This window comes from Pectinophora gossypiella, chromosome 19, assembly GCF_024362695.1.
Source record: "Pectinophora gossypiella chromosome 19, ilPecGoss1.1, whole genome shotgun sequence".
NCBI classification, from domain to species: domain Eukaryota; kingdom Metazoa; phylum Arthropoda; class Insecta; order Lepidoptera; family Gelechiidae; genus Pectinophora; species Pectinophora gossypiella.
Genome location: NC_065422.1, coordinates 3,673,863 through 3,687,425, shown reverse-complemented (window position 1 = coordinate 3,687,425; position 13,563 = coordinate 3,673,863). Strand labels below are relative to the sequence as shown.

Sequence of the window (13,563 nt, the reverse complement as noted above, 5' to 3'; positions counted from 1 at the left end):
CAATAATTCGTTTCTCGAGGTCCCTATAACGAAACAATTTCATTTCAAATAATTTCTGTCATACCCATCACATTTCTTCGTCCCCTAATTCTGTATTTGTCAAGTTACAATTCTTTAAGTTCTTATACTCCGCATACTGAGAGCTTGTAATACTCCGATAATTTTCCCTCCCTCGGTCCTCAATAGAGCCAATTGTCAAAATGCAATGTTTGACATATTTTTGCTTGCCTTTGAGGTTTTGTGCTTAATTTTCTTTATTCATTGCTTTCTTTCAATACATTTTAGTGTTTATTTAAGTATGAGAAGTGTGATTTTTTTCGTACTTTAAAAAAAACATTACGTTCATTTCTCGAAACTTCTATAATTCCCGTGATCACTAATAATGATCAGTCAAGAAATTATCAATATAGTCTCCTTAGCGTTATCTTACGTAATCTGAATATTTGCCAGGTCCGGTTTTATTTACAGAAGCGACTGCCTGTTTGGCCTTCCAACCCGCGAAGGGAAAACTAGCCCAATACAGGTTAAGTCCGAAAAGCATTTCTCGGGAATGTGGGTTTTCTCACGATGGTTTCCTTCATCGCTTAATACGAGATAATCATTTATGATCTAAACATGAATTCGGAAACAAATTCGATAATCATTGGTCGAGCCCCGTGCTGGGTTTCGAGCCTGCGACATCTCTGTGAATTATCAATTTAATGTTTATTTTTATTTATTGAGAATAAAACAGGCTTGTTCACAGAACAGCCAGTTCCTGGAAAACCTTAAAACTTATTCAGGTAACTAAAACAATTTTCCAGAAGAAAGCGGCAAATCGTAATCTAATTTTCTCGTCGCTACAGAATTTTCCCATCGACTTATTGTAAATGAACTTATTATAAAATAGAATAATTTACTTACAGCCCCAAGATTTCTTGAGGAAGCTTTCCTTCGTTCTTTCAAGGGAAAAAAAGACGTTTTCTCGATTCATTCGATTAGGAACGCTTCACAATATTTTTCTATTTAATTTTTATTTCTCATTGTACCTAACACTGGCAGGCGCTCGCTTGTTTTACTCTTATTTGAATAGCAGTTTTATTTTTCCTTTTAGTGAAGTAAACTTAATAGATTTAGGTAGGCAGTCCAGTGTAGTAAGTCCTAGGACGTGATAATAACAAGTCCTAATCTAACTGTAGAAAGGACGTAGTAATTTAGTCGGTTTTTTTGACATTCCCGACATTATAAGTAGCTGAAAGTACTACAGACATAAACTCACGCCTATTTCACCGGGGTAAGCAGAGACTATGGAATTCCATTTGCTTGATGCCTTCGATCCTGACATACTTCTCTTGCTTCCTCTAAATTAATTAATCCTTTCATACACGCACACCGGTTTTATGTATTTTCTTCACCATTTTCCATCTAGTAACAAAGTTCTTCACATTCTTCTTCTATCGCGTAACGACTACTAATTTACATCGGTAAGTAGTAACCGGGACCAACGGCTTAACGTGCCTTCCGAAGCACGTATCATCTTTCTTTCGGACAATCAGATGATCAGCCTGTAATGTCCTATAATCAAACTAGGGATCACAAAGTGATTTTCGTCATGTGTCCTCACCGGGTGAACCCAACGCTCAAACCACTGGACCACGGAGGTCGTTCTTCACATTGGTACGACAGTATTGAACTTTGAGAGGTTTCTCGAACTGCATTAGTTAATGCAGTTAGACGACTACTCGTATCTCATTCGGTCCTAAGACTGCGCAATCTGTGACTAATCCCAATCTGTGCTACCTAGATGTCACCAAGCTAATTTATCCCCCATATTAACACGTGCATCCGTTTAGAAATTAATCACAGACGGACCCAAGAAATCGTAACGAATGTCTAGCGCAAATCTATTAGTCGTAGGAAATTGCCTACGCCCTATCTTAGATAAACTGGTAAGGTATCAGAACGGACGCGAGTTAGTTATCACTGGTATGATGGATTGGGACCGGTGGTAAGTACGTTAGACGGTGGGAATGTCTCTTTGAAGATCGTCAATTTGACACTTCATCATCTTTAATTTAAGAGCCACGCTCTTTTAAAGAAAGAAAGAAACATTTATTACTTCCGGACACCACAGACACAGACAGACAGGTACCATTACATTCAACACAGGACAGAAACCACACGAAAATCGATACACAGAAAAAAAGAAAAAAAAGGATCAAAAATCATTAACAAAAAAAAGAAAAACAAACCAAAATCATAAAAATAAAAATAATATTCTTTTCGGTGTAGAATTCTCCATTCTTGTCTGTCAAAGGCCAATTCTTTGACTTCCTTTAAACACTTGTGTACACTTGAAATTGGAGATGATGTAGATTTTATCGATATAATTAAAAGTTGTGTAGTGAATTAGTGGTCTGGCCAGAGAGTTTCACACCTTTCCGGACACATTACACAGCATTGGAAATCACATTCTAAACTCTGATAATTTGACATTTACAACAATTGACAATCAATTTCTGAACTCCGAATCGAATTCCCGCCATCCGCCATATTGTTTCGCCGTGTGACGTCATTGTCCCTGTAATGAAAAGGAAATTAATAGTTACGATTCGCAAAACTAAGTTTTCCTTTTGGTTATCCGTAGATCCTTGTAACAGGGGTGAAATTTCTATGGCTTCTGTATAACAGTGTTGTGTTAGAGAAAGTATGGTCTTGTAGAGTGAATAGTCGCAACAGAAATTGATTTCATACATTGTTGTCGAGTGGTGTTATTGATTTACTATTGACAATCGTACCACACTGTGTTTCATCTTGCAGTTTCCTTATGGTACTTGGATGTAATATGAATGTTATTTCTTGATTATTGTTCTCGAAGTTTATAGAATAATTTGAAATAGACTATGTGATTAATGTTTGTGTGGTAAACTACGAGTATTGGTAGAGTCTAGAAGCAAAAAGGAAACTCAACTACACTTGACTACGGCGAATGAGGGGTTAAGTAAAATAGTTTACCAATGTCACGATGAATGTTCATAATCACCTTAACCCTCTGGTGTTTACAAGAGTTGGAAATAGTTTTGGACTCGATTTTAGTTGTACTCGGTACGGCACTTGACCATAATTCACTTAAAGTAAAATTTCGACACTATCACACATTACTTGGCACAAAGTGAAATTCGAACGACACACGAGACATATCCATGGGTGCTTACCTATCGTATATGACATACATAAACAAACAAACTTACCTTGTAAGAACTGGATTGCGAGACACAATAGTTAAATAATGGGATTTGGATTTTAGAAGGCATCATCAGGTTCTTAGGAGATATCATCAGGTTCTTCTTATGTTGAAAGACGGCTTACCTAAAAAATAAATAAAAAAATGATAAATCTTATTGGGCATTAAACTGCTTAAAGCAATTTCAATAGTTACAAGCATGGGGTGAACTTAAACACATTAACATTTCACATTAATTATTACGTGTCAGGATCGAAGCAAATGGAATTCTATAGTCTCTGCTTACTCCAGTGGGAAATATGCATGAGTTTATGTACGTATGTATGTATGTAATTATTACGTAAAACAACATAAGCTCAACACTATATCCCAATTGGAGTAGTCAGAGGTACATCTATCGCAAGACCAACCATGTATACCTACATCTCACTGAGCTTTCTGTTAGACCAACGTGATAGGTGGTGAGCCGTATCGCCGTCTATAATGGTCGAGCCAACCGTGTTAGTGAAAACTGAACTTAAGATAAATTAATAACTCATGGAAGCGGCGCTCACCGTTTGAGAAGTAACCCAGTACTACAAGACCATAGTGACTCAGTTATTATGAATATCAATGTTAACCAAAAGGTACGATGAACTCGTCAAATTAGGTAAAAAAAAAATCGTACGCTCAATAGAATTCAGCTGATTAGGAGGGCGAGTACAATGACGCGACCAAATTGAGAACAAAATTGTTTTTGTTAGCGAAACGCGCACCCTCGCTAAAAACGGTTAATTCCATTTTAGGACAAGTGGCAGATTGTTTTCGATGTTTGTGACTGGTGGAATAATATAAAAACTTTATCATCTTACACGTATATTTCGTCCCGCCCATAATCCTTAAAGGAATGGACAGAACCACGAGTCACGACACATCAAGTCAATATCCAGAGAATACTTACTTACCTACATAACTTTATATTTATTTTTGGTTCAGGCATCTGTGTCCCGTGCTTTCCCACTAACGTATTATATCACCTTTATAATATTTAAAACACATAAAAAATCCTTAATATACTTGATTACTTCATTTTTGTTCAAGGGAGCTTATGCATCAAACAAGTCTGTTCCGTCGTAGAACTGCGAATGAAACAAATGCATTGTGAAGTCTGAAAATATTTTAAATTCATAATTGGATAGCATGACGGCCTCCGTGGTCTAGTTGAGCGTTGGACTCACGATCCCGGGTTCAAATCCCGGTGGGGATACAATCTCATAATCACTTTGAGATCCCTAAAAACCGGACCTGTCAAATCTTCAGGTTAAGGGGACCCTGTGAAAAACGGGATAGTGCTAAGGAGATGATGATGACTTTGAGATCCCTAGGTTTCGGATATTGCAGGCTGATCACCTGATTATCCGTAAGCAGTCGGTCTACTATTTACCTGAAGAGGGCTGAGGAGGTCAGTCATTGACCTCATGACCCACACGGGAGATGTTAACGTGGTCAGGTACATGTTGTCGCCGCTCCGCACCCTGCGGCTCAGGGAGAAGATCCGCTTGCGCACTATGGTCTCAAAACTATCCGTGCGGGCCTCAGAAAACATGCCTGATGAGCTACAAAAGTGCAGCAACATTACCCTGAACGCGTTATTATATTGGATGCGTAGCAGTCTGTCTCTGTCTGTGTGTGTATTGGACAGAAAGGGTTACAAATGAAGAAGTGCTAGTAAGAGTAAGGGAAAAGAGACAAATACTGATAATTTTTGAGGACAGAAGTGGCAAGATGATTGGACACCTAATAAGACACGACGAATTTATTAAAAACATCATAGAAGGAAAGCTAGAAGGAAAGAGAGGAAGGGGAAGACCAAGAAGAGCTTACATGGAACAGATGAAAGAAAAGGTTAACGTCGTGTCTTATATGGAAGTTAAGGAATTGGCCTTTGATAGACTGGAATGGAAAATGCTGCACCGACAAGAGCGTGGCTCTTACATTGATGATGATAAGCAGTATGTCTTCTGAGTGTATTTGATCCATAGGCTGCACCCATAAACTGATAATTGCTGCATAGGTTGGTTATTATTGTAAATATTGAATCAAATATCAACATTGCTTTCTCTATTTTCATCGCTACCTCCAGTCTGTAGTCGACGGGACACTAATATAATTTCTGCGGTACTGTGTTACCGGTCCATTAGAACCATATTCTTCAATGCCTTGGAAAATCAATGCTTTTCTATAGTACTTTACTTTGCTTACATATTTTCACGATGTTTCACGTTTTAACTTCGAGGGTTGGTCTCAGATTGTCTAGGTAGAAATATTACTACATTAAAGACTATATCGCAAACCGACTAGATCTCATTTTGCCTAGATCTAATCGTAAAATGACCAACTCTTTACTTACAACGCATTTCATTGAAGACATTCCCTAGTTTGTTTAAGACATTACAGACTGATCACCCGATTTTCCGAAAGTAAAATGACCTGTCAGAGGTTGTATTAAGCGATCGGTATCGACATTTACTGAGTTTACTCCAAAGTTTACTCCAAAGTTGATGAGGTCGGATCTTCTCTTCTATCGTGTGGGTTGTGAGGTGGATTACCAACCCCATCAACCCTTGTGTCAGAGTTCCTATTGAGCCGCCAAAAGCCCCTGACATGGCTCATGTAACGTCTACTAACTTACATCAGTAAGTAGTAACCGGGACCAACTGCTTAACGTGCCTTCCAAAACACGAATCATCTTTCTTTCGGACAATCAGGTGATCAGCATGTAATGTCCTATAATCAAACTAGGGATCCCAAAGTGATTTTCGTGATGTGTCCCCACCGGGATTTGAACCCGGGACCTCCGGATCGTGAGCCGAACGCTTAAACCACTGGACCACGGAGGCCGTTCATCAGGTCCCACACGAGAGAAGATGAAAACATTATACTCAGTTTACTAAGTATTCTATTCAATTATCTCAAAGTATACAAATAGTGAGACGCCTTCAAAGGGAAAGGAGTTTGCATGAAATTCGTTGTTGACACAACCAGTGAAGGCTTCTTGAGATTTGTGTGTCTTACTTCAATTTATGATTCCACATAGATATCTACGTATAGATACCACCTTTAGGACACGCACCTAATTTCCAATTAAATTACTTAATATTCGAAATTGTAACCATCAAATGTTTGATAACATCTATTATTTATCCAACTAATTGAACGTGTTATACGATGCGAGTAACAATTTTCATATTTTAAAGGGAATTGCACAAAAAATATAAGTTTAAAACTAAAACCCCACTACGGATAATTCGCTCTAAAAAGTATGAAATTCTTCCGAATAGTAATGTTTAGGAGGCAGCCGTGGTTGTATGCCAATCTGTCGTAAGAATTAGATTACCACGGCACACGAACATGCACGCTTAACACGTTTACTGTGTATGAACCACGTATGAGACAATAAATTTGAAACTCATACGGGCATGTCTCATATTATTATGTAAAATGGGAAAATCTGACGGAAGGCTTTTCAGATTGTTTATTGTTTTCATAGTGCTATGTACATACATTCCAATGTGCTGATCGAAAAATAACATTGCACATGAGGGGTCGATATCTAATTTTCAGTTACACAGTGAACGTGATGATCTACCACCGCGTCTCGTTTGCGCTACTTACTACTGTTTTAGGTGTGCTGTTGCCTTTAATACAATATGCGACAAATTGCTAGTTTCTTACTTCACACTTCAATTGATCTGGCAGCTTGGTCGGACCCCAAACTTGCACATGAAAGATCAGCCTTTGACTTAAGGAATAATTCCAAATGCACACACCGAACAGTTAACTAGTATCCTTTGAACTACCCTCCCCTTCTAATTTGTTGTCAAAATAGACTCGAAGAACGCAAACAGCGGAGCTTCCGAGGGTCTTCATAAAGTGGTTGGCGCAATAACGGACACCTTGAGCCCAAAGGAGGCAGGAACTGCAATTAGTACAATTAGCGAGGCCAATTAGGTGCTTTAACGAACTGAGTTCGCAACTGGCTTGAGTTTGGTGACACATAACCGTCTAAGGTCTGACCCAAGATCAGAATCCAGTTTGATTATATTTGTTTACCTCGATAGTTAGATAAGTGCTTATGTAAATAGCATTGCTGTCGTGACGTTGTCTGTATTTGATGACATTCATTCGAACGAATGGAGACAGACTGAGTCAAGAGTAGTACTATAGGTCGCTATAGTACAGAGTAGTACTGTTAGTTATCTATAGTATAGTTCTCTATAGTCAAAGAGTAGTTCTATATAGAACTTTTGACTTTTGTGTCAATGTTATGTTTTGAAAGTTTATAAATTCCTGTTTTCCTTCCGGAAGAATGAAGGGTTGAAGGAAAACCTGGGTCTAGTATATGGACAGTTAAATGAAATTAAATACATTAAATTTATTCGATACGGCTCACCACCTATCACGTTGGTCTAATAGAAAGCTCGGTGAGGTGTGGGTACTTAGTTCATCTTGCGATGGATGTACCTCTGACTATACAAATTGTGATGTGGTCGTAAGCTTATGTTGTTATTAGTCTATTGTTTAAAATCACGCCACCGCAGGTGATCGGGCCGTCAGTGCGTTGTATTTAGGATGCTTACTTTTATTATTATTGTTTTTTTGATTTCGTTTTTTTTTCTTTTTGTTTTGGTTTTTTTTCTGTGTACTTATTTATTGATTTCCGTGTGGGTTCTGTCCTGTGTTGAATGTAATGTACCTGTCTGTCTGTGTCTGTGGTGTCCGGAAATAATAAATGTTTCTTTCTTTCTAAAGTATTTTTTTTTTCTCCCACAGAAACATGTCATCTAAACGAAAGTCGCCACCGTCGAAATTGCAAGAGGGTGGAGCAGACAAGCCAGAGGCAGGGCCTGCCAACCTGGACTTCCCAGAGAGTCACGAATCTGACGACCAGCAGAACTACTACAAATTCTCCCCCAGCTCCTCAACCAGAAGCTCCATAAGCGAAGAGGAAACCTACGACGAAGAACGGCCATCGAAGAAGCAAAGATTCGAAAATATAGACATGACAAATAACCTTCTAGTCCCATCATCTTTCCTAAGTCTTCACCAAGTCAACGACCTCCAGGCTCGGAGACGAGGTTCCTCCGAATGCAGCAGTCCAGGTGCTGATGCGAAGGTTTTAGGACTCTGCAATAATAACAATTCGTTGCTGAATCACAACAGTGCTTTGTCTTTGAATCCTCACAAGCGGTCGATGGATGATGTGCTGAAGAGGTTAACGTCGAAGATGAACAATAGTACGATAAAGGAGGAGGACAGAAAGAGGCCGACGCCATCGACGACGCCGGTGAAGCAGAACAAGTAAGTGAAGATTTTTATCCCTACTAATATAACATATGAAAAAAAAATATGGAAAATTCTTCACCGACAAGAGCGTGGCTCTTAAATTGATGATGATGGTGATGAATATAACATAGCTCGGTCACACCTCGGACATTTCATACAAAAGATCTCGTTTTACACAGACACTACACATTGTCGTAGGTACCTACACGCGCATCTGTGTGAGCGACGTCTAACGACCATACGATTGAAGACTAAAGTAAGAGCGGGGGTGAGGTAAACCTAGCTCAGCCGCTGGCGGGGAGCTGAGAGTTGCCGTTCTATATGTAGTATTCTAACGTAGTATTCCTCAGCCTCCGTGGTCTAGTGGTTAGAGCGTTAGACTCACGATCTGGAGGTCCGGGTTCGATTCCCGATGGGGACATTGTCGAAATCACTTTGTGAGACTGTCCTTTGTTTGGTAAGGACTTTTCAGGCTTGAATCACCTGATTGTCCGAAAAAGTAAGATGATTCCGTGCTTCGGAGGGCACGTTAAGCCGTTGGTCCCGGCTGCATTAGCAGTCGTTAATAACCACCAATCCGCACTGGGCCCGCGTGGTGGTTTAAGGCCCGATCTCCCTATCCATCCATAGGGAAGGCCCGTGCCCCATCCTATGGCCGGCCTTTGCGAAAGTTGCTTAACTTCAACAATCGCAGACCGAGCGCGTTTACCGCTGCGCCACCGAGCTCCAGCTCCGAGCACCGAGCTCGAGTGGACTGTACTTAACCTTTTCTAAGGACATCTCCAATTTGGTCTCCAATGGAAATCTTAGTACTGCGCTTTTTATAGTTAGTTTTTTAACGTTTTTTTGTTGCTATACCTCATTGGCCATTGTAAAATGCCATGAAATTGTTTTTGCTCATAATTAATAAGTTTGACCCACTAAGTATGTATTTAGACTAAAGTCAATTGATTAGGAGAATTTTATGGTATAGACATCACTTAATTACTATTTTATCTAATGTCAACTTTATTGATAACCTGACATTGTTATTTGCACATAATCGCTAAGGTGACCACTATAGGCATTTTCCAATGCAAATCCAATGAAATAATAAACAATGTTTACACGGAAATAATCAGTAATAATCGTAATGATAATACTGTTATTGTTATACCTAATGCTTATACAATAAGTTTTCTTGTTTACATTGGCACGGTCCAATCAAAGTCCAATTGTGTAAAGTCTATGCGAAATGTCGCCGTTGATAAGAGAATTGAGACGGATAAATCAAATCAAATCAAATATTATTTATCGCACACACATACCTACAAAAACATTCAAAGAAAAGTATTTTTTCTTCCTCTTTCTAATGAAGTGTGAGGTCAATGGCCGACTTCATGGAGCTGGTGTCAAACTTATTATTGAGTCGCCTACGCAGTAAAGAAAAAGAAAATCTCAATTTTTTTGTTTTTTTTAGCGTTCGTTATAGGGATATGTTCGTTATACGACTAATTTTACTGTAACTTGTTTCTCTGGGCACCTTGAGCGTAAGTTTTGCCTGCATTATACGTGTTTTGCAGATCAGTAGATATTGGCCCCGATTCCTGCAGACACCACCTAATTTTATTTTAAGTTATACTTGTTAATTTCTTATCCGCTGAAAAGGAAAGTGACGGATAATTGACAAACTGTTAATTTTAAAATGAATGAATTACCCGGGCGAATAAAATAGGCGTCTTGCTCATATGCGCATATGTGCAACCCGTTTGACGTTTGCAGTCAACTTAATTCGGTCTGGTTATTGACTAATATGAAAGGGTTTTATATGGAAGGGTTTTGTTTAAATTTCTGCCTAAAAGTGACGTGTGTTCCACAAATTTTATGCCTGTCGATGACCCGTCCCTTTCTTTTCCAGCGGATATGAAAAAGACAGGTATAACTTAAAATAAAATTAGATGGTGTGTACAGAATAGATACCTATATTAATGTAGGTACCTATGCACATTTAACAGCCTATCTCTAAAATCAAACTAAAACAGGCTATGTCCGTAGTTTCAGTTGATTTTAATTAGCCATATTATGGCCCATTAAAGACAATGTAACAAGTTTAGACCACCACAAGTTCTATATAACCGCGTTAATCGTAGTTTAAGTAGTATTTTATAGATCTTCTGTGGTGTCTCTTAGGGGACGGAAATCGTAAAACTGTAGAGCTTCCTTGCTTAAGTTATTTGCATTTGGTTAATTACAAATTAGACGATGTAGAGGAATTCTGTAGCCTAGTCAGTGTTGCCGTCCCGATTTTGGCGGGACGTACCGATTTTTAAATCAAAATTTAATGTCCCGCGCGGGACAGGCTCAGTTCCACTTTTAGGGAATAACTCGACCGTGCGTGCGACGTACTGAGAATGCGCGGGCGGATGGCACAGACAAGACAGTGTGGACTGGAAATTTTGATTTTAATTTCCGTTTTTTTTTTTTTATTCAGAATAAGACTCAATTATTTATTGATAGGGTAAATCTGATTAAAATAACATGTTTTTATTAAAATACATTTTCTATGGATATTTTTTTGCTATAGTATTGTCACGTAAACGTAATTTGAACTCAAATTAAAAGATAAATATTCAAAAATTTCAAATTCTTTCGACGGAAGAATCCTGCTTTTTTCACTCAAAAAATAAAAAAAAATAAAAAGTTGCGAAGTCCTGACTTGGCAAAAAAAAATCTGGCAACGCTGAGCCTAGTTAATGTCCCACTGCTGGGCAAAGGCCTCCCCCTTCTCTTTCCAACCCTCCCTGTCTTGGGCATCGCTTTGCCAAGTGTGCCGGAAGGCGTCCAGCTCGTCCCGTCACCGTCGTTGTCGGCCTAGGTACTATTAATGTACTTACATATAAAAAAAAATCAATTTAGGTACATGCACATTGTTAATACTGCAGTAAATCTTTTAAAAACTTAAACTAAAAGTTATATTTCGCGTGCATTTTAACAATGTTTATTATGCGCAAGCGCATTATTTTATGCACTTTTAATAGGTAATTAATTAATTTATGGACTATAAAGTTTAAGTTTAGTTTAAGTTTATGGCGAAGTACCAAGGTATTTCACTAAGGGCATATTTTCTTAATAAAGCCTACTTTTAATAGTTTTTGTAGACCTTTATGGTTATCACCTAATTTTATGATGATGACTTGTGGCTCTGCCCGCCCTGATAGGGTTTACGCGCGTGGATTTATAATACGTAATTATAATCATAAGATATTTATGCATATATGTTTTATATTGAGTTAATTTTGTATTGTTATTTTTAATTCAGTATGTTAATATTAGGGCGTCATCATAGCGTGATGCAGTTTTTAACCGACTTCAAAAAAGAAGTAGGTTATCACGGGGTCCGCTCACCAAACCCGAATATTTGACAGTTACGGTTTTTTGGGAAAACAAGCTAAAATCTTAAAAACCCCCTTAAAATTTTACATTGGCCAATAACCCGACAGAATTAAGTTGACAGCACGCGTAAAACGGGTTGCATACCAGCAAAATACCTAATTGATTCGCTCGGGTTATTATAATTCATTTGTTCATTTTAAAATTAATAGCTGTCCCGTTCCTTTCCTTTTTGGCGGATAAGAAAATGACAAGTCTAACTAGCAAAACCTTACAAGTACTTACTGCAATAACCGAAGTTCATGCGAACAAATTCGAGGCCAGAAGCTAGTATTACGCGCATATTTTGAAATGTTTTATTATACTGCTAATGTTTAGTAAAACAACAGTTTTGTTGACGTGTTCTTGCTCGAATAAGGTAATAATGTTAAGTTTTTTTTTACCTTTGATGGGTTTGTTCTTGGCCCCAGACTTGCCCGAAAGCATTGACATAAGTGTAGGTACACTACACCTACTCCTCGCCAGCTATGTTAAAGTCCCATAACATAGCATCACGCCTGTGTTCCTGAAGGGATAGACCGAGAAGCATACGAAGTATACACACCCACTCTTCGCCAGCTATTTTAAAGTCTCATGTATAATTTTCATTACCCGGACACAAATCTAACAATAACATAAACATAAATAGCCTATAATACGTCCCACTGCTGGGCACAGGCCTCCCCTCAATCAACCGGAGGGGGTACAGAGCATACTCCACCACGCTGCTGCACTGCGGGTTGGTGGAGGTGTTTTTACGGCTAATAGCCGGGACCCACGGCTTAACGCCCTCCGAAGCACGGAATCGACTTATTTCTTCAGACAATCAGGTGATTCAAGCCTGAAAAGTCCTTACCAAACAAAGGACAGTCTCACAAGGTGATTTCGACAATGTCCCCATCGGGAATCGAACCCGGACCAACATTAACACTAACACGGACGGACGGACTAACAATAACAGGAAATTTGAAAGAAAGGCTCAGGCCTTTCTTTCAAATTTCCTTTAGATTTATTTTTGAGGTTAGAGCACTCTTGATCAGTCAAGAGTGCTCTAACCAGCATGATAGTTTTTGGTGTGTCAGTCGTAAGTGGAATTCGCTGCCTACCCCAACGGAAAATAGGCGTGATGTTATGTATGTATGTAAATCTAACAACAAAACATGTCAGTTACTAACTAGCCTCTGCTACTAACTAGCCTGTTTTGGGTTGGTTTGGACACGTAGAGCGGATGAAGGATATAGAATTGCAAAAGCGGTATATAAAGCGAAAGTTGATGGTAGGACTGGAAGAGGAAGACCGAGAAGGACTTCCGATGACCAAATTGGAGATGTCCTTTAGAAAAGGTTTAATACGATCTACTCTGAACCGGCGTGCGTGTAAGAAGCGATTGATGAATGTGGAGGAAGCAAGAGAAGTGTGTCAGGATCGGAGCAAATGGAATTCTATAGTCTCTGCTTACCCCGGTGGAAAATAGGCGTGAGTTTATGTATATATGTACTAACTAGCCCCAGCACATCCGCAACAATAATCATGCTATCAACAAAACCTATTAATTACGAAGATAAAGCCCAAGAGATAGATACTCTTCATGTAAATACAAATATTGA

General features: G+C 38.8%; 2 protein-coding genes across 5 annotated transcripts in view; one reads left to right on the top strand and one right to left on the bottom strand.

The window, feature by feature from the left end:
* LOC126375497 (gastric triacylglycerol lipase-like) overlaps positions 1 to 13,563 on the bottom strand; it is a 294,161-nt gene that overhangs the window by 114,245 nt on the left and 166,353 nt on the right. The gene's annotated exons all lie outside the window — the stretch shown is intronic.
* Positions 1 to 13,563, top strand: part of LOC126375491 (transcription factor SOX-5) — a 414,266-nt gene that overhangs the window by 279,613 nt on the left and 121,090 nt on the right. For all 3 annotated transcript variants that reach the window (XM_050022446.1, XM_050022447.1, XM_050022445.1), the window contains exon 2: positions 8,036 to 8,563. In XM_050022446.1, the coding sequence (XP_049878403.1) occupies positions 8,040 to 8,563 (524 nt within the window). In that variant the 5' untranslated portion in view covers positions 8,036 to 8,039. The remainder of the gene's footprint in view (positions 1 to 8,035; positions 8,564 to 13,563) is intronic.